Source organism: Castor canadensis, chromosome 4 (assembly GCF_047511655.1).
Source record: "Castor canadensis chromosome 4, mCasCan1.hap1v2, whole genome shotgun sequence".
Lineage (NCBI taxonomy): Eukaryota > Metazoa > Chordata > Mammalia > Rodentia > Castoridae > Castor > Castor canadensis.
In genome coordinates, this window is record NC_133389.1 from 163,447,333 (window position 1) to 163,469,673 (window position 22,341).

Below are 22,341 nucleotides of genomic sequence, written 5' to 3' on the forward strand. Positions count from 1 at the left end.
GAAAAAATTTGCAATCTTTAAAAAGAATGAGCTAAACTTCCACTTGTTGAGTAGGAAGAATTACCACAATGTATTTGTGCATGAGAAAATAGAGAAAAGCATCATAATGTCATTCAATTTTAATAATGCAAACAATGACCAAAGAACCCTGCATCTGAACGTGTGTATAAATACATCATAATCTAGAAAGAGAGGAATAGGAATAAATTACTGGAAGACATGTTTGAATGCTAACATGCATTAGTTTACACAGAGGGAAGAGTAAGATCAAGAGTGTAGAAAAGGGGGGAATAAGAGCCAAACACAAAAGTGAGGGGGCTACACTTAGAAAATAAGCATGTGTATAACTTCATTTATGTGAAATTATATCATATAGTCAATGTAAATCAAATAAGGTATTAAATCACAAACAAGGCAAAAAAGAGTGTTGACCTGTTAATTTTTACATAGTCCTAAAATAATGTATATTCACATCAACTACAGTTTAATGACCAAGTAATGGTGAATAGAAATGTTTTTCATTTTCACTCTACCATTTTAATAGTGTTAAATTTATAATTCAAATCATTAAGCCAGTTTTAAAAGTGAAAGAGAGATGTTATTGTGGTTAAATGAAATAAAAGATAACTATAGTAACAATTAGTAATATCTTTCTCAACATCTTACTTCTACATAAATATGAAATACTAAATTATATAACCAAATATGAAGCCAAGAATCTGTACTTTAAGGACTGCTTATTTTCAATTTTTCTCTTTTTAAGATAGATTGAAAAGTTTGAGGTCTTGCTTCAACTAACCTCATTCTCAAATGTCAACATGGTTCATTTCTCTTCAAAGAAATTTACCAATCTAACCTACCCTATTTATACATATCCAGGGCCAAAGTTAGAAATTAGTTAAGAGTTTCAGAAATCCAAAAGTAATAATAATAGTAGGTATACGTATATGCATAGAAACAACACAAGGAAACTCCCTGGTAGCTATCTTTATCTCAAACTTGTAAAAATGTCATGTTTCTCTTTTTATCTTCTATGTTTTATCTTACACAAAATCAGAGGGGGGGCGGTGTTGGCATGGTGGGAGAGAGGAGGTAGCAGGGAAAGAGGTAGAAGGATGAATACAGTGCAAATAATGTGTACACATGTATGTAAAAGCAAAAATGATACCTGTTGAAACTGTTCCAGGAATCGGGGGAGGAGGGATGAAAAAGAGAAGTGGAGGCGGGTGAATTCAAGTATGACATATTTGATACATTGTAAGAATCTTTGTAAATGCTACAATGTACCCCACCCAGCACAACAATAATAATAATAATAATAAAAGTGAGTTATAATGGTCAAACCTTTTCCATTATGGCCTCTGTTACTGGGTTATATGGTGCATATAAAATCTTTCCCAGCAGCATTGGTTTCAAGAAAGCCCAAATCACAGGGCCGGCATCCATGTTAATGATGTCTTTGTAAAGCGAGAAACAAAATGGTGCTGGAAGTAAAAAGTGAAACCAAAGTCATTTAATAACCAATTAATATGCACAATTACTATGCATTAATAATTATAATAAAAGAGAAAGCAGAAAATCATTTAATAGTTGTATTTCAAATCTATTTTTTCATGGTAAGCCAACATGGATTATTATTACCATTTTCCAATATTGTTTCTTTAGCCCTACCTGTTATTAACAGACATGCAGCATCTGCTGTTAAAGTAAAAAAGCATAGTAATAAATCTTTTTTAAGTGAGAAACTTTAACCCAATGAGCAAGCCCAGAATAAATGATGGCATTTTGCCAAGAGAGATACAAAGATTAAAAAACACATTTCAGAACTGCTTCCAACAGATCCATTTCACCAGCATTTAATTTTCTGAACACACACAAAAACCTACTACTGGATACTACCAGACACATATAAGAGCTATTCCATAAATATTTGTTGAATGAATAAAAAGATGAATAAGCAAGTCAATCAAACTGCTATACTAAAAATTCATATATTATTTGGAAAAGCTCCACTGATCACATTTGGCATTTCAAAGTTTATAGATCAAGAAAACGGCATTGATGTACCACTAAATGTTTATAGTTCTGCTTCATTGACACAGCTCTCCCATATGTGATATAAATTTCTAATGCTAGAAAGTTAGGAAAAAATACTGGCCTAAACAAATTTAAGGCAAGATTTTGTATCATCTTCTGGCAAGGAAGGCATAGTAATGACTAACAAATGCTAAGTACAAACAGGTACTGCATGACATTTTGGTCAGTGATGGAGGACATATGTGACAGTGGTCCCATAAGACTACATTGCCTCATTTTAGCCATCTTACATTTTGTATGTGCACTCTGTTATGTTCACACAATGATGACGTCACCTATGATGCATTTCTTTGACACATTTCTAGCATTAAGTGATTTTATGACTGTCTAGCATTGTGGTTTAGAGGACGAGCTTTGCAGAAGTTGGTGTGTTCAAATAAGAGTCCTGGTACTTCCACACTGAGTAATCTTGACCAGTTAATCAGCTTCTTTGTGCCTCTTTTGCTTTTGCTAAGATAGAGAAGTACTTACCTCACAGAGCTGTGTGTTTTCTGCTTTTATTCTTGGAGAAAATTAATGCTTCACTTATCATGAGAAATGAAGACAGACTAGATAATGTTTTTAATTGTCATTAGGAATAATCAGCATGCTCATTTTGAAGTGTACTCACTGGCATTTAAGGGAATTCCATATTTTTCAGCAATTTGCTCTTTACTTAATTTGTAAGTCAAAAAATCCTTGGTGTGGTTGCCTTTTGGCTTCTGGGAAGAGGGCAGCATAGCAGTTAAGTAGTCAGTGGTAATCCCTTGGGAACACAATGCTTGAGAGATGGTACTAAAAGATCCCTGGGGTGTGTTCATTCTGTTACTTCTGTACATTGCCTGTGACACAAATATCCAGGATTCATTAATATTATATGAGCTAGAGATGCTAATGAAGACAGACTGGAAAGAAAAATCATAATGCTTAGAGTATCCTTCACTTCCATAATTCCTTTAAAATGTGTATCCCAAATGTAAATACAGAATGACAAATTTCATCCATTTCAGTGGTAAAAAAAAATGTTGCCAGTGCAGAAGAGTTCCTTCTAGATGATTTTTTTCAATGTGCTAGACTGGTAGCTGAACTGATTGCAGCAAATCTTAACTAAAAGTTAGTATGACAGGAAGAATTTTTCAGCAAGAACATTCTGAAGTGACTTTTCCACCTGTGTTAATGGAGCACTTCTGGGCAGGTGCATTTGTTTCAGGGATTTCATTTTGTCTAGCAGTGGATGTGCGCCGGAAGCCATCTGATTGAGAATTTCTTTCAGCCTTATGAAGAGTTCTATCATCCTTTCTACTGGCTTTTGATCTTTCCTAGGGAAAAACACCTAACAGAAACAGAATAAAAATAAATGATTTATGTGGAGAAACTGGAACCCTCATGCATTGTTGGTAAGAGTATAAAAAAGTATAGCCACTTTGAAAAACATTTTTAAAGTTTATTAAATAGTTACATTTACCACCCAGAAAGTCTATTCCTAGGTATTTACCCAAGAGAACTAAAAACACAGACACTCACAAAAATGTGTATGTTATCATTCATAGCATATTCACAAAAGCTAAAGCGTGGGAACAAATCCACATGAACAGATTAAAAAATGAAATGTGATCCAGCAATATTAAAAATAGAATACAGAGATGTCTTCTCTGTATGAAACTCAGAAACATTATACTAAGTGAAAGAAACCAGAAATGAAAGCCACATATTATACAACCAAATCAATTTATACAAAATGTCTAAAAAAGGCATATATAGAGAGACAGAATTAGAGAATGTCTAGACTAAAGGTTATTCATGAAGATGTCATTTTTGAGTGGTGGAAATTTTCTAAAATTAGATTGTGATAAGAGTTGCACCAATCCATATACTTATTAAAAATCATTAAGTTGCAACATCAAAAAATAAATAATCTGAATAATGGGGAAAAGACGATATACAAATGTCCAACAAATATATGTAAAAATGGTCAACATCACTTGTCATTGGGGAGATGCAACTGAAACTACAATGACATGTAATCTCCCCTCAATTAGAATGGCTGTTATCAAAAAGACAAAATGTGCTGGAGAGAAAAAGACAAAGGGGGACTTGCATATACTGCCAGTGGGAATGTAAGCTAATACAGCCATTAGAGAACGGTATGTAATTTCCTCAAAAACCTTAACATAGGACTCTCACTTGATCCAGAAATCCCACTACTGCTATAAAGCCAGAGGAAATGAAATCAATGTCAAAAAAACCTCTGCACTTCCATGTTTATTGCAACAATATTCACAAGAGCCAAGGTATAGAATCAACCTAGGTATCCATTGGTGGATGAATGGATAAAGAAAATTATATATATATATATATATGTATGTATATATGTATATAATGGAATATTATCTCCTCATAAAAAGAATGAAATTCTGACATTCGCAGCAGCATGGATGAAACTGGGGCAATATGTTAAGTGAAATAAGTCAGGCATGGAAAAACAAACCACATATTCTCACCTACATGTGGAAGCTAAAAAGTTAATCTTACAGAAGTAGAGAATAAATAGCAGTACCAGATCCTGGAAAGGATGTGAGGGAGGAGTAGAAGGAGAGAGGACGGTTAACAGGTCCAGGGATGCAGTCACACAGAAGTAATAACTTCTGATAGTCTATAGCTCAGTAGAACAGTTATGGTTGACAACAATTAATTGAATATTTCAAAATAGCTAGTAGAGAAGATTTTGAATATTTCCAATACAAGGAAGTGATAAATGTCTGATGTAGATACATTTTCCAATTACTCTGATCTGATCATCGCAAAGTAAAAACATGCATTAAAATGTCACACATACCCATAAGTATGTACACTTCTGTGTCAATTAAATACAAAAATATTTTTAAAAATCATGAGTTATACACTTAAAGTGAGTGAATTTTGTTGTATATAAATTATACTTCAATAAGTTTATAAAAATAAATGATTCTAGAAGTCAGAGGCAAATATCAATTACATAATGCTTTTTGAGTAAGTTCAGTGATATATCAAATGCAACAATTTTAATCCCATAGTATTTGTCTTCTTCAGGAAATGTTTTGATGTTTTAAAGTGACTTCATCATCCTATTCACTGATTTATTCAATAAATATTAATTGAGTGTGTGGTATCTTCCCAGCACTGGGTGAAGTAATGGGTATACAGTGGCGCACAGTTGGAATCATCCCTGCTCACAGGATTTGATATGGAGGGACCCATATCAAACAAGACAATGAGCCAAAGGCTGGAGACAGGAGGATACAGGGAGAATTTAGCTAACATGTGTGATGTATCACACAATGGGACACTGATCAGCCTTAGAAGAAAATTTGGTTGCTTGCAAAAACAGGGATGAATCTGGAGAACTATATGCTAGGTGAAATAAGCCAGGCATGGAGAAGCAAATACCACTTGATCTGTGTGGAATCTAAAAAAGCTGAGCTCTTAGAAGCACAGAGTAGAACGGTGGTTTCCAGAGACTTGGTGGAAGGGATGGAGAAAGGAGATGTGCTGGCCAAAGAGTACAAAATTGCAGTTAGACAGGAAAAACAAGTGTTAAATATTTATTGCAAAACTCAATGACCACTGTTAATCATAATGTATTGGATATTTCAAAATTGAAAAAGTGTAGATTAAAAACACTCTAATTAGAGAAAGGTGACAAGTAGATGAGGTGCTAGATGTGTTTTTTAGCTTGCATTAACCTTTGTATATTATATACATACATCAAACATCACATGGTATCCCATAAACATATGTAAATATTATTTGTTAACTTAAACATTAGAGCTGGATATGTCACTCAAGAGTAGAGTTCTTGCCTAGTGTGTGTGAGGCTCTGGGTTCCATCAAAAATAAGCAAATATTAAAAAATTAGGCATAAACAAGCAAAAATAAAATAGGAGATCTCCAAGGTAGAATACTAAAGAGTGAGACAGAACACCATCGAAAGATTAAGGAGAAGATTATTGCTGGGTACATGCCTGTAGTTCCAGCACTTTGTAGGCTCAAGCAAGGCCAACCTGGGCTACACAGTGAGAGCTTGCCTCAAAAATAAATAAAAAATAAAATGAAGAGGAAGGTTACAGGCAGAGAAGGAAAAAGATGTGAGATCAAGCTCTTGGAGTGTCAAAGGAAGCCAAAATGAGCATGACAAGCCAAGAATCAGCTGGAGAGATGGCCTTGCACATATGTCCCTCTATGTTAAGAAGTCAATAATGAAGATATCATTGTGTTGGGCACAGTTCTTGGAATTTGAAATAATTCCTGCCCAGGGGGAGGGTTGACACTAGAAGGAGGTGGAGGTGGAGGTGGCTGGGAAAAGGGGTAGGAGGGCGAATAAGGTGAATTTTGTAAATGCAAAAAACGATACCTGTTAAAATTATTCCAAGAATCAAGGGAGGGGGAATAAAGGAGAGCAGTGGAGGGGTGAATTCAAGTATGATATATTCAGTATACACTAAGAACCTATGTAATTGCCACAATGTACCTCCACCCAGCACAACAATAAAGGTAAGAAAAATTGTATTTTATTTGGAGAGTCATTTTCCCATCCTAAATTTAATGAATAAAATAATTATGGGGCATATAAGCAAAAAAAATAATAAAAAAGTCCTTATGGAATTTACACACTAGCCATGGTAAACAGAATATAAATTAAAAAGTGAATATTAAATAAAATATATGTAATGCTGGAAGTGTAATAGAAAACAACTAGAATAAGGAAAGGAAGTTTAAGAGTGCCGAAGGTGGGGTTTGTTGTACTTTAAATAGGGCAGTCATTGAGAAGGTCAGTGATGAGCAAAGAAAGCAGCCCTGCAGGTCACATAAACGATGGCCCTGGGGCCACACCACTCAGCAACCAGGGCTGAGGGTAGCCAGGTCTGAGATGCCATTTTATAGATGGGAAGTAGGTGGAGCTCACTGGGCCCTTGTAGGATTGGGGGCTTGTTGAAATAAAATGGGAAGTCACTGGAAGCTTTTAAGCAGAGGAGTAACATAATATAACAGGTTTTAAAGGTCACTCTGCTGCTTGGGGCAGGGGTCAGGGAGGAAGTGTGTAGGCAGGGATAAGTAGGAGGCCATGGAAGCTATATGGGTGTGTGGGGATGATGAGAACTCAGAACAGGATTATTTATAACTAGTCCTAAAACATTTTTGTCCCCTTGGCTATCAACATAAATCAGCCTTGTTTCTTCTGGTTTTCCTTACTTTAAAGAGAAAAAATAATTTTTTTCAGTGTTTTTAAGGCATGTAAATAATTTTGTTCCAAGTATAGCTTTGAGTGAACATAGATGTTTAATTTTTATGCTTATGTTTTCTTTGCGGTTATTAAATAAGTACTTACAGGGTCTACTTATTGTAATAGAGTCATTGTTCCTTCACTAAGACCTAATAATGACCATTTTTACTTTGTAGATAAGTAATGGTAGCCTCTACTTAAATTGATGGACAAACATTTTTTTCCTGATAACACAAAAAAACTATTTTTTTACTTAAAAACTTTCTTTTAATATTTATTTTTATTTTAACAAATTAATGCTTATTCACTGAAAAAATAAATACATTTGCATTTCACACTTTAAGAATAATATATATTAATTTCAACTCCTGCTCTTAGATATATAAACTGAGAGCTAATAAAGCCAAAATATTAGTTTCCTCATCTATAAAATGTCCAAATTTGCAATATATGATCTCTAATTGAGATCTCATTTGCTCTAAAATAATGCCTCAATTTCAAAAGCTACATAAATGGATCTCATCCTTAACAGTACTTCAGGGCATGCATATATCATTAAATTTTTATACTACAGCCCGTATATAAATATATTCACCAACAGGAACTTGCCTTGTACGTGAAGTTGTAAATGTCCAAGTAGTGTAACAGAGTGAGCCCAATGAGGTAAGACTGGTGGGATCGCTCTGGAAGAGGCAACCTGCAGAATTCCTTCATCACATCTTCCAGTTTGGCATTGGTGACATTAGCATCACAAGAATGCAACCAGAATATCTGAGAAATAATCTGCAATGGAAGGAAGAAAAATATTTTGGTTGTGAATCATTTGAGCATCATCTTTCTACATTGAGGAGGATTTTTGTGTTCTCTAAATCTTAAAATGTGACAAACTGTCTTCAAGAATCAAATAACTTATTAAAAGAGTTAATTACTATTAAGAAAACTAGAGAGAACTCACTGTTCACTGGAAAGCTTAAGAAATAAGATAGGAAAAAGAGAGAAAGATAGGAATCAGGATGAATTCCAGACGTCTTGTTTGAACAACTGGTAAATATTGGTACTGTTAGGTAGCAGTTAGCCATGAGTGATGGATGAGGCAGGACAGACAGATAGATGAAGAGATAGGGAAATTATATTATTTTAAAAAGCCAGAGCAACTAGCCACCACCTTCCATCTTTTAGATGTTTAACAAGGCTATCAACATTCCAGGGCCAACTGCATCTGTCTTTCACTTTGAGATGTCACAAGCTCCAAGGCCCCTTGGATCGAGCGACAAGAAAACAAAACAAAAAAAAAAAAAATAGGAAGACACACATCCAGCAAATGGAAATCCTAAAGCACACCTATCGTTCCTGTGATTTGCGTAGGCCTGATGACACCTCCCTGTTATAACACCCATTTTAGCCACCCAAATCCAATATCTTAATGACACGTGTATCCCTCCAGCTCAGAAAATAAAAGACTAAGAGACAAAGACTACCATTTTAGTCTTTATTACCACTTCCTGTGTGGAGAACAGGAAATGTTTCTTCATTTCTCCCCACCTTTACCCTATTATACTAAATTCCTTTCCTCATAAACTTTACTGATTTTTTACTACATTTTCACATCTTGCCTGAATTCTTCTCTGGCCAGACTCAAGAACTGAGGTATACAATACTGCTAAACTTTCCAGTAACAGTATCAAGAAAGATTTGGGGTAAATTTGAGAAAATTAGTAGTATAAGACTCATGTGCCTTTTAAACTTTACTCTTACTTAATTCAAATTGAATTCCATTTTAATAGCTACTCAAACTTTTCACCTTGCACAATATATTTTATGGGTTTAGAGATGTAAAACAAAACAAAGCCTTGAAGTGTGAGAGGGAGGGTGACAATAAGAAGTAAGATGTCATCTATACTACCCCAAATTTAAAGAGAGAAAAGCTTAGGAAATTTGAGGTTGGACAAACTTTTTTCTCTTTCCTTTTAAAAGTAATGAGTGTACACTCTCACTTATTTGGTTTTGTTTACTTGAACCTGCTCTTCAGAAGCCAAACACTGATTACTGAAATGAGATCTTAGGATCAAATGAGCAGAAGGCAAGATCAAAAGGCAAAGGTAAACAAATACTACTTGCTAGCACAAGAGGAAGAAATGTGAAGCCAAAGTAGTTCTAAATTTTCTATGGGGAACCAATTAGAATGACAGGAGAAACTCAGATATCTTTCAGAGGAGGGTTTCAAGGTTTCTTATGAACTTTATCTAATATTAGAGAATAAGTGGGCTGTGCTTAGAAATGACACACTCTGTCACATGTAAGCTTTGAGTAGATGACTCCTTAAGCTCTATAGCTCTTTTGGAAAATTTCTATGACACTTCCTGACAATGGACTTGAAAGAGGTATAAAAGATAAAACATTTTGAGTGGAAAACCCTATTATCAGCCAAGAAGAAAATAACATTAGTCATTTACTACAACCATGAACTTACCCATAATTCCTTTGACCTTGTCAATTGCATATACTAAGCCTTGAATTGAGACTTTTAAAAAGTAAAAAATGAATACCTATTTTTATTTTAGTTATAACAAAAGTAGATGGTCTTCATGTTTTTTTTCCCCAAAATTAGATCAATGAAGCTTGACTTTCCTTATAGAAAGTGCAAATTTGCCTTAGACATTGTGATTGAGATAGTGACGAGCATCGTGATGGCATTGATTGTTTAAGAAAGTGATCTGGTGGTAAAGAAGAGAGGAAAGGAGGCAAGGAGAAGGATAAACAAAAATAAACAGAAGGGAATGCACAATAGCATTGTTGCCTCAGAATTTCTCTTCTGTGTTCACTTAAGAATTAGGCCTTGAGGGCCAGGTGTGGTGATGCATGCCTGTAATCCCAGCTACTGGTGGGATAGAGATAGGAGGATCTCAGTTTGAGGCCAACAGACCAAAGTTAACACAAGACCCTATCTTGTGCTAAAAACAAAAAGAATAGGTAACATGGTTCAAGTAAACATGAGTTCAATCCCCAGTACCAAAAGAAAAAAGAATTGAATAAATAACCCCAAGTGTTTTAAAAACAGTAGGGTGAACAATGCTTTACAACTTATGGAAAAATAACCAGATTGACATGCCCCTTCTCACTGTTTTATTGTAAGTATTTAATAAATACTAAAGGCCGCTAACCTTCTACAAACTGCCTCTAAGCTCAGATCATGACTCCGTACCTCGGCTCTGTTGTCTGGAATAGGAATAGCTAGCAACTTGTCGATACTCGTGTTGGATATCCCTGTGGTCCTGCTCACCTCTTCTTTCAGCTTTTCCACATTTTTAAACATGTCTATTAACTGACCTGCAAGAAAGACACACACATGATTCACGTGTTGGTTGTAATGCTATGCTTTGTAGTCTTACTAACAGAGAGAAATCTACATTAAAGAGTATTCATGTACACCTTGTCAGAAACAGATGTCTCCGAGTTTTGGCAAACTTTGCATCTTTAAGATCTATTTCTGTCTGATTTAGACTTGTTCTTATTATGATATCATTAACTCAAGGTAGCAGATTGCTCTGGGTTATAAATTTTCCTGAGGTGTCTATAACCCAAGGTTGATTCAAGGACAAAAGAGTTTCCTCACAGACTCTGAACACATAATGCACTAAATAAACATCTCTCCATTTTATTTAAAACATCACACAAGTTCAAAATGTTTTTTAACCTGGGATCAACAGATATAACAACTTAGGACAAAGTTTGCCAAATCCATAACATAGTGCTACAGAGGACTTTTCCTTCACTTCCGCAGCACCCTGCAGTTTCGAAACGGTTTTCACAATCATTAGCTGGCTTTTAAATAGGATGTGTTTAGCTTCAAACTCTTATAGGACAGTAATTATAATTATTTGATATTTAGTCATTTAAGGCACAATAAACAATATCTTGTTTTTATTTGAGATGACTGCAGTCTCTACTCTTTAAATACCCATTCAATTTCTTTTATTAAGTATTCCTCATGCAAATATACCCACTTTATTTTTAGACTTATTGCCCTTCTATATTAGTGTCTGCCTGTTGTCCAAAATTTGGAATGATTTTCTTTTCAGTATTGAAGGTATTATGCAAAGAAATGACACATTATGCTCAGAATAGCAATAGAAATTCTGAACTAAGATTTCTGTAGATGACAGTGCATCTTCTTTTTTTTTAATCAGATTATTCTCACAGAAGCAAATAAATTTCATCCTTGCTCATGCAGGTAACTATCTAATACACTTTAATATATCAAAGAAACAAAATTGAGTGGTCTAACTAGTCAAAATTTGAAGATCTTTTTGTTGTGAAATCAAATTTCCCTGTTTCATTTTCTGACAGCTTGCTGTGTGTTTGCTTTAGACAAGTAACTGTATTTGAAAGCTTCAGGTTTCTCATGTGTAAGGGCAGATAGAAAAGCAGGTTTGTTTGAGAGCTTCAAAAAAGCCTTCCTTAAACTGCAGCAAGAGAAGCACATGAATTCTAATAAGACAGCATTAAAAAAAAAATGAGTGTAGGAAACACCTGGTTGTTCAGAAGCATCTGTACTGTTATTGACATGCAGCATGGCCTCTATGGTCGGTATTAACTGCGTGATATTTTCCAAGTAATTCATTTGCAATGCCTGTTCCAAGAGCCTGGAACAAAACAGATGAGAAGAGGAAATTCAGCTAGGCATAACAATATTTTCAGAAGGGATTTTCAAGGAGGACGACAATGGGAAAACTTACCGATCCATATTTAAATTAATTTTGCTTGGATCCCCAGTCAGCAAATCTCTCAGTTTCTCAGATATGATGTTGTCATGGTACAGTAAGCTGGTTGCTATTTCAGTGCCCAGCTCTGCTGCTTCGAGAAGTTGCACATGAAACACACTGTCTTCACACAGATTCCCAAAGCTCATATTAGAGAGCTGGCATGATTTCTCTATTGAATTGAAAGTTTCTGATTCACACAGAAGTTCTGTCAAGTTTCGAAGTTGAGATAGCTTTCCAGAAAGGGGCAAGAGTGGGAAACAGAGTAGTTACATTATTTTACATATTCAGCAGCTGGGAATAAGCAACCAAAATTGATTCACTTAAAAAAAATCCACATCTGTGTTTAGTTAGTTGGCATTTGGCATTAGCTTTATTAAAAAGCACTGTTTGCTTGGAAGTGCGGGAGTGAGAGCAAGAGGGAGGGAGTGGGAGGAAAGGGAGGGGCGGGGAAAAGGGGAGAGTAATGACCCAATCATTGTATGCACATATGAATAAAGGAAATTTTAAAAAAAACACTGTTTGATGTCATTCAAGTTTACTGCTTTCTTAAGAATATCATACCTTTGGACATTTTAGACCTGTCTTTTTCAACAATAGATTCACAGGTTTTAAAAATATAGTTTAAAAAAGGAAAAAAATAAGGAAACAAATGTAGTTTGGTTTTATTGAGTTTAAATCACAAACACCTTAACTAGTTTTATATTTTAATTTATACTTTAAATCATGTGTAAGAGCAAAGAGAAAGCAGGATTGGTTTGAATCTCTAAATAAAACTCTCTTCCTCATATCCATCAAAATGACTCTGACCAGAAAACTAGAAAATAACATATGTTAACATATCTTTGGGGAAATTATAATCCTGGTGCACTATGGAAGGGAATTCAAAATGGTGCAGCCACTATGGAAATCAGTATGGTAATTCCTCATAAAATTAAAAATAGAATTACCATATGATCCAGAAATTCCTCTTCTGGATCTATACCTCAGGAATTGAAAACAAGGTCCTCGAGAGAGATTTGTATACCAGCATTCATAGCAGTATTTTTCACAATAGTTAAGGTGGAAGCAACTCAAATATTCATGAACAGATGAATGTACAATGAAATAAGTACATATATATTCAATGGAATATTATTTAGTCTTAAACAGGAAAGAAATTATTTTAGATGCTGCAATGTTGAAGAATCTTGAGGATATTATGCTAAGTGGAATAAACCAGTCACAAAAGGAAAATACTATATGATTCCACTTATAGAGTCAAATTCATAGGCACAGAAAGTAGACTATGGGTTCCCGAGGTTTAGAAGGAGCGGCAATGAGGAGTTCTTCAATGAGAACAGAATTTCAGTTTTCCATGATGAAAAGTATTCTGGAAACTGGTTGCACAACAATGTGAATGGAATTAACACAACTGAACTGAAGAGTTAAAAATGGTGATGATGTATAAATATTACGCGACAGTATTTTATCACAAATAAAAATTCAGTTGACAAAAATATTTAAAAATCTTAAGTTGCAAAATAAGAATCACATGGATTCTAGTGAGACCATATTTAAAATATACATGGGAATACCCCTGGCTTTTCAGAAGTGCCAGCATTATTATTGAAATTCTCTTCTGTTCTCTTGTATATTAAAGGAAAGTAAGTGTTTTTGTCCCATAAAAGTATTTAAAAAAAGGGCTTAAAAATCACAAACTCAGAGGAAAAGGAGAAAAATGAAAATCAAATAATTTTCTTCTAAATTATCAACTATATTCCCCTCTGCAGTTCACTATGTTCTGTGTATTTTGAAGATATATTCCCAAATCATACATCCTGAGGGAAAAAAGAATTTGCCTCTGGGAGACCCAGCTCTGTTGTGCTTGGAAGCTACCCTAGAGCTATTCTTTTTGAGAAGGCAAAAAAAAAAAAAAAAAAAAATTGAAATGATGTCTACAGAAGCAAATACATGTGTCATTCATTGTAGCTCAGTTTCCAATCAGTAGTTACATTTTGACAGAAATGAAATATTTCATGGTACAGACATAGGTTTGGGAGTATTTCTTTCCATATGACAAATGAGAAAGGCACAATGGTGCCTTTATAGTGGTGGGGTTTATAGTAACTATATGAAAGCCTTAGAAATTAATCATTGATCATTTCAGATAGCAACTATCACTGGTCTACTTTCTACTGTATTTAATAATATAATTGACTTCTGACATGAAACTATTGCTCACTAGTCTTATTGCTAGAGAAATTTTTCATTCTGAATAGATCCAATCATTTTGCCAGCTGTAACTATATATTTATATTTACCACACAGTTCCTTCCCTTGATTTCCTAAACACCAGATATGACTATGTCTCTATTGGATGGGGCCAACCGGTTTCCAACACCACCCAGGGTCTGTTCTTTTGGTGCCTTCTTAAATAGAAGCATAAATACTTTTGGCTCAATATTTTGTTTTAATTAGTGTTTTGAGGGTATAGTAAACTTCAGCTTTTACCCAGTAAAAACTGAAATATGTTTTTTAATTACAAGTTTGACATCCATATATCAGTAAAATTCTGAATCAGTAAAACTCCATATAACATACTCCTAGATCCATAAGATAAAAGATATAGAAGGAGAATTTGGAAATCTAGGTCTCTGAAATAAGAATATAAGTCAGGGTAGATAATATGGAATGCACTGAAGAGCACATCCACCAGGGAACAACAAAAAAGCTTTTAGTATTTGTTATTATTTACTACTTTTTATCTAAGAACAGTACATGTGTTAAACTTTGGGAGTTTCATGCACCATTAATAATCAATACATTCAGTGAATTCTAATTCTCTCTTTAAAAATAAATGTTAACTTCAGACTTCTGGCTACAGATTTGCCAAACCCTCATGTAGGTGTCCTTTCTCCTTTATCACAAACACAGATTCAGGCTTATAATTTGGTAATGATCCATAACTAACTCCATTTCAGCTATGATGGAATTCCCCATTGCCCAGTAGTTTCCAAATATATCTGATGCAGAATTCTGATGGACACAATCATGAAGATATCAAAATACCATGAGCATAAAATGATAAAGCAGCAACACTTCTGAGCTCTTGGGAAAATGGAAGGGGAAAGGGTCTTGTTAAAAGTTGAAAGGTATTAAATAAACATAGTGTATTATCTGTATCCCTGCCTAATACAGAGAATATCCATTTTGTGCATGGTCCCCCAATCAGAAATTTCTCCTTCTTACCAAAGAGACTGGAGAGAAAAAAGGATAACAAAATGGTCAATGAATGGAGGAGAGAACATGGAAGCCCAAGAAAAGCAGTGTTTAGGCTAGAACAGAAGCAGAAGAAAAAGTTACCAATGAATGACAGGCATTTTAGAGGGTCTAAACTGCCATCTTAGAAATACCATGGAAAAAGTTTTGTCATGAGTGACACTAAATCACTGTGACAATGATGACACTGGTTACCAGGGTGGGCAAAGCAGTAAATTAAGAGCATCCCCAGTTATAAAGCTGCAGGAATTTGTCTTCACTCTTTCAATGACATGTTCTACGTGTTTTCCACATATTGGACTCTGTGCCAGGTGTCGGGGATACAACAGTAAAGAGATAGGCTGGATGAGGCTTCTCTTGGAGCATGTTTGAGCACTGAATGGGTTCTGTGAATTTCAAGTAGCAACCATGCTTGTTATAAGTGACAATGGATGTTCTACCCCAGGCACAAGGATTAGAGTTTATTTCCTCTTCCATGGCTTCTACAACATTTTGCATAATGTAACCCTCAAAGGGAGCATTACATTCAAATTGTGGATGATGTTGTAAAATGCTCTTAGCCTTGTTCCCATTCCGTTAGCATAAATGGTTGAGAATGTATTGTTTCCATTTCCTGAGTATGTATTGTGTACAGCCTGGTTATTTCCTATGTAAAGAACTGCAATGAGTAATTGCCCAGGGAGCACAGTCCCATCACTGGTTCTATACTTTAGCACCCTCAATTGTTCATACATTCATCAATAAAACCTTAAGCTCCTACTATGCACTATTTTGTGAGGTTTTAGACATGAAGAAGACATGCTTTCATCAGAGTTTATACTTTTGTGTGGAAATAGACTCTATATATGCTGAAAACTACATTGCCAAGTAATCAATTCTCAAAGCCAGAAATCTCATTGTCATTAGAAAATTCTCTTCCTTATGCCTCACGTCTCATCAGTTGCCATGTGTCAATTTGACCTAAATCACTCTTGAAGCTGTCTCTTTTGTTTCTGCCACTAACAACCTGTGAACCCTCCCTTTTTGCTTAGATTGTTGCAAAAATAGCCTTCCAATCTCATTTCTATCCCAGAGAGATCTCTTTCTAAAAGGAAAATTTGCCCTCTTTAAATTTGCAGTTTTCAGGATCAAATTCAAAATCCTTGACTAAGCAGAAAGAGGTTTTCAGGACATGGGCTCAACTTTCCTCTTACAGCTAACCTTCCTGCCTTTCTCATAGGCACCATTTACTTCAAGTAAACATGACTCTAGGTAACCATAACTGATACCGGATACCCATCTTTCAGGCTCATACTTCTGACTTCTTACAAACACATGTCTGGAATTCATGACTCTGACCTAACCCTACACAGCCTTTAAGACTCACAGTATTTTCTTCACTGCCAAAATTCTGTGTTCACTTCCATACCCTGCAATCTGAGTTAGACATCCCATCCCCACACACAAGAGTCCTGTCCGTCTACACACTACACTATTCTCACTATTCATCCACATACTGGTCTGTCTTTCCATCTCCTTCCACTTGACTGACTATAGAAAGTTTGGGGTTAGAGTTATGTCTTAGAAATAAATAAATTAGTATTATGGAAGCACAGATGATGGATGGAAAGAATAAATGGAAAAATATTATAGAAGCACAGATGACAGTCATTATCCTGTCTGGGAAACAGGAGAAAGGGTGATACTCTAATTTTCAGAAGAGGTGACATTTAAACTTGTCCTTGAAGGATAAGTAGGAATTTTCTAGATGAATGCATAACTTCTTTCTCATTTGCACAAATTAAGATAATGCTAAATTAAGTACATTAGGAATTTTGATTCATGTAGAAGACTGGGGCTAAAAGGTAATAATGTAACTAGCTTATTTATTTGTCATGTACATGGATATAATGTTTTACATGTTGCTTAATTATACCCTGTTGACTATACGGCGAATAGCCTTGCTTGCCCTGAATAAACCAGTTCTAATTTTACTGTATCCCTGGTTACATAAATCCAATTAAACTACTGTTCTTACTAGCAAAGCTGTTTTTAAAACTTAATAGGGTTGTTTAAGAAATGAAGTGAATTTCATGATAAAACTATATATTATATGCATGAGCTTAACAAAGAACAATAGACAAATAAATATGAACTTATTTAAACTTAAGAGCTTTAAAAAATCTTTGGTCACTTTTACCCCCCTTCTTCAATGTCATACATTTTAATGTGACTTGTTAGTTTCTGCTTCCAATGGAAATAATAAAAATAGGTGAATCATCTTTTAAGATTTTTATACACTGTAAAGTCAAAATACCAGCCTTCAAAATCTTTTTACAGATTTAAAAACTAGAGAAATCTCAAATAAAAAATCATATTATGACTCCTTTTCCAAATTATGACACTTAACAAGATTTGTATCATTAGCCATTCCTATTTTTATGTACTATAGGGAGGCTCTCATGGACCATTTTATGTAGAGATGACCAGTGATCAAAACAAAGACCATTATGTAAGACCAAACACTTTTAGCACCCTTTTTTAAGCATAAATCAAAATAGGGTCATTATTTGCAAAGATCAGATTTAAAGCTTAAATTAAAAGTATCTTGCCAAAGTATTATAGGAAGTACTGATTTTTTTTTTTCTTCCATAGCTTACTTTTGATTTCAGGACTTCAATAACTGGAGGGAAGTAATCCTCATAGGAACCATTTCGAAGAAAAGATTTTTTAAATTGAATTGTAGACTGCAGAAGTCTTAGATTTTCTGTAGGGAAGGGAAAAAGTTACTTCACATGAACTGCACCATTACTTTCCCCTTATAGCTCCCTTTCAAAAGCATGTTTGAAAGATAATTTTATCCTAATTTATTACTAAATTTTTTAAAGATTATAACCTAGTTCAATATAAATGTAAGATAAGTAAAAATTTAACCTTTCCTTGACCCATGTGAACTGTACAGTTCATTATTTTTAAAATATTCATAGATATTCTACTTAGAGATAAAAATATTTCTAGCACCTGCTACATAGTTTTGGTTCTTTATGAATTAAATATGCTTTTATTTCTGACTTCTGGATATACTATTAAGTTGAAGTATTTGGGAGATAGTAGGTTGTATAATTACTGTGATATAAATATAAACTTCTAGCCTTTATTAATTAATGTCCAGTTAAACAAAGACCAGGCTTAAATATGTATTGTGCTGTTTGCTTGCTATCAAGCTTCAAAAAATATTTTGGTAAATGAAAAAAGGTTGTGTTTCTTAGAAAATGTGAGAAAATAAATGTTTTCTCTTAAAAAATAAGAGAAATGTTTAATTATAATCTTTATGGTTGCTCACATAGACAGAAAATTGAAAACAATATGTGAGGGTAGGAAAGTGAAAACAGTCTGCCACAAAAAAGGTTTTGTTTCCATAATTTCCATCTGTTTTTAGAACTCTATGCCATCATTCCTCATTACTTTTTAACAGCTAAGAGTAGTAAGGACAGAGATATGTCATGAAGGGTTGGTTCTGTGGACCCCAATGATTCTAAACATTGGAAAGTTTATCCAGTTGGTCATTGTCACACTATCCAGTATTTGGCCATCTTAAATTAGTTTGTCAAGTGACCAGCTGACACTAGTAGCAGCAATATAGAATAATATAATATAGAATAATAAAATAATATGATTAGATATTTACTTCATTTATCAAATCACCATACTGAAACTGGCATATATGAAAAACTTCTTTCTATATTTTTCTGTATTTTTTCTATATATTTTTTAAGACATTCATAAGCAAATATCTTAAAAGATTTAATCCTTTGAACAGAAATAGAAACCATAAGCAACATTTACTATTAAGGAGAGAATTACCTTGTGATCCCCTGGCCAAATTGTCAGTCACATTTCTCACACATGACAAGTAAGGAAAATAAGGACTATTTAATGACATATTTAAGATGGCTTCTTCAAAGTTTTCCAGAATCAGGAGCCTATAAAATCAGGAAAAAATATGCAGATTAATCCATCTAAAAGCCAAGCAAAGCCATGTTGTTGAGATCACATTAGTGCCAGGTTGTATGTCTTTGGTTGGCTTGAGTATTAAAACACTGGGAAATTAGATGCCTTCCTTCACCCAGCCCAGCTGCGCAAAGGCAGCACTACTCTGAATTCTCTGCAAGCTCACTTTTTCCCTGGGCCTTATTGCTAGATTTCATTATTTTAATATTTGCTTTCAAATTAAGCACTTTCTAGTTTTCTTTCAAATTGACTACCACGTGAGGGCACGGTGAAGATTTTCGAGGATTATATACCTGAGTGGGTGTGTGGGTGTGTGACGTATGCCCTGTCACCTCAGCTGTAAGGCTGCCTATTTTGTAGCTTCTTCCTTTAGCATCTACTATTGAATTGTGTGTACAATGAAGAAACAATAAATGCCAGTGCCTGATATGGAGGCCATCTGCTTTGAATTAAACTGCATACTGCACAAAAATAACTAATAATTAGTCCTACCAGACATTTAACACCGGTTTTACTAAAATACCAGTGGCAGAGACTTATCCAGGAATAGCTCATAAATGTAGGAAAATGTTTGCTTAGCATTAAAGAAACCTCTGCATGTTCAAATGTGGGCTAACAACACTGGATCCTTAGGGAACTTTGGAAAGAAACATTAATGATAGGAACAGTCGCTAACTTGGCAGTAAGATAAAAGTGTAGTGGCCATATGGCTATCATTTATATATAATTTATACACTACAGAATTTTTAAAAAGCCCTCTGATTTTACCTAGGTCTTTCCTTGACTAGATTCTCTGGATAATACTATATTTGGTTTTCTTAGACCATTGAGCTTTTAGACAGTTATCCTTATTATCTATCAAAGCCTCCTTCATATCATAAATGCCATTTACCAATTTGCAAATAAAGGACACGGTAATATTGGATATACTACATTTTTTGGCCAAACTAAAAGAAACCACATACCAGGAGGATTTCTGAATCACCCTATAGCTATTAAAAACCCAACAGAAATGTGAGAGATAATAATACTAACCTCACTGTATAAGTTAATCATATGCTATCAAGTCATGTCAACATATAGTCAGATGTCATGAACTGTCACATCACCCACATATCAGTGAGTCAAGTCAAACCAAGTCAAGTCAAGGTCACAATGATTTATGTGCTCACAGCATTGTTCTTCATCCTTTTGGGTTTGTTTTCCTGTGTCTTAAGTACAGAGCCAGTTCTACTAGGGTGCGATGCTTTGCAGCAAAATGTTGGCCTAACCTTCCAAATGGACTGGAACAAGAGATTCCCAGAGTGTAATGTCAAGTTTAGAAAGACAATAGTTGTGTTGAAAGTGATATTGAAATATTGTCCAAGCCCTTTTTTTAGTTTTATTGGGAACATTCGATTGCCAAATATTCTGAAAATAAATTAATACACTCCAAAAATTAAAATTCCATGTGTATAGGTCACTGTTCTGGCATAAATACCCAATGAATCTTTTAAACCATTTGATTTATGTATCCTTTGTACAAAATCTTACCTACTTTCCAAGAGTGTTCAAAATAAAAAGGAAGCTATGGATGTGTTACACACATGCACACTCACGCACACAAGACCTTAAGACAAAAATAATCTTGGAGAAGAACTATGAGAAAAAAAGTAGTTTTGAGTAGTTTCCTCAGAGAAACTCTAAACCAAAAAATCCTTTTTATCTGGTGCCACTGTTGCCACTCTGTGATTATTTTAAAGTGAGAATGGAAAGGAAGTCTGAAGATAAGAAATCCGTTAATTTCATCAATCACAACAAGAGCCATCTTAAAAGTATTGAATTATTTCTAATAAACTGTCAACTAGCTGTCAGCAACTAACTACATTGCTGCAGAATTTTCAGGACAGAAGTTCTGGCATTGTCAACGCTCTGGGTGCCTCTTGGCTCTGATAAAGATACCTCGCCTCAGGAGTAAGCATCCACTTGCATTAGTTTAAATGATTTTAAATTTTTCTTATTACTTTTGATGGTTATATAGGAATGGTGTTTTTAAAACTTAACTATTTCAACCACGGCAGCCTGGCTAGGGAGAAATTGTCCTAGAACTCAGTCTTTCTGGGAGAAGCTCCTGGATCAGGCATCACAGAGGAGGAGGGAGATGGCAGGAGAAACAGGAAACACTTGCTTATGTAGGCATTCTGCCTAGAATCTCCTGAGAGTTAGAAAACTTTTCATTAAATAGTAGAAAGTTATAAACAACTACATAGGTTCTATTTTAGAGAAAATATGGTTAAAAATAAGTTATCTTTTCTCATTATTATTTAATTTATTTTGACTGATATGTAAATTGTATATATTTATAGGGTACTGTGTAATATTTTGATATACGTATACATTGTGCAGTGTTTAAATTATGCTAAACATTTGTCATTTCTTTCTGGGGCAAATATTCAAAATCCTTTCTTTTAGTTTTTTGAAATATATAGTACACTACCTATAGTCACTCTACTATGCCAGAATTTCTTCCTTCTATCTAACTATAATTTAGTAAGCATTGGTTAACCTTTCCATATCCTTCTACTCTTTGCTTGCATTTGTACAAGTTTGCACTAGCACAAAGATGTATTTTGGAGGATTAAAGTCAAAGTATTGCAATAGTATAATTTATCAGGCTACCAAAACCTTTATGTAACAGGCCATCTAGTCTCTAAATTTGCCTTGAAGTACAGGAACTTACTTAATCATCTACTATAAGGAACCACCTGCATCCCCCACCATAATTATTAAAGTTACTTTAGGAATCTGTTCACATTTAGGATCTTTAGATGCCATGATTACTACTGTCATTTTCACTGCCTATACTTGGGACTTTATATATTACAATAAAGTCCAAAATTAAATTGTCTATAATAATTTTGCCTTCTTGAATACCACTGAAAGCAAACAAATTTTGCATTAGCTTGATTAGAAATAAGTAATGTTTTAATTCTTTAAAAGCCAGAAGAAATTATC

At 34.4% G+C, this 22,341-nt stretch overlaps 1 protein-coding gene across 1 annotated transcript in view; it reads right to left on the reverse strand.

The window, feature by feature from the left end:
* The window catches only part of Abca12 (ATP binding cassette subfamily A member 12), a 172,886-nt gene that overhangs the window by 68,383 nt on the left and 82,162 nt on the right, over nt 1-22,341 (reverse strand). Inside the window, exons 10-18 of the mRNA XM_074071660.1 lie at nt 19,201-19,319; nt 17,997-18,103; nt 12,073-12,329; nt 11,867-11,979; nt 10,539-10,663; nt 7,946-8,119; nt 3,245-3,409; nt 2,708-2,918; nt 1,345-1,484 (exon numbers count right to left, since the gene is read on the reverse strand). Of these exons, the coding sequence (XP_073927761.1) occupies nt 1,345-1,484; nt 2,708-2,918; nt 3,245-3,409; nt 7,946-8,119; nt 10,539-10,663; nt 11,867-11,979; nt 12,073-12,329; nt 17,997-18,103; nt 19,201-19,319 (1,411 nt within the window). The remainder of the gene's footprint in view (nt 1-1,344; nt 1,485-2,707; nt 2,919-3,244; nt 3,410-7,945; nt 8,120-10,538; nt 10,664-11,866; nt 11,980-12,072; nt 12,330-17,996; nt 18,104-19,200; nt 19,320-22,341) is intronic.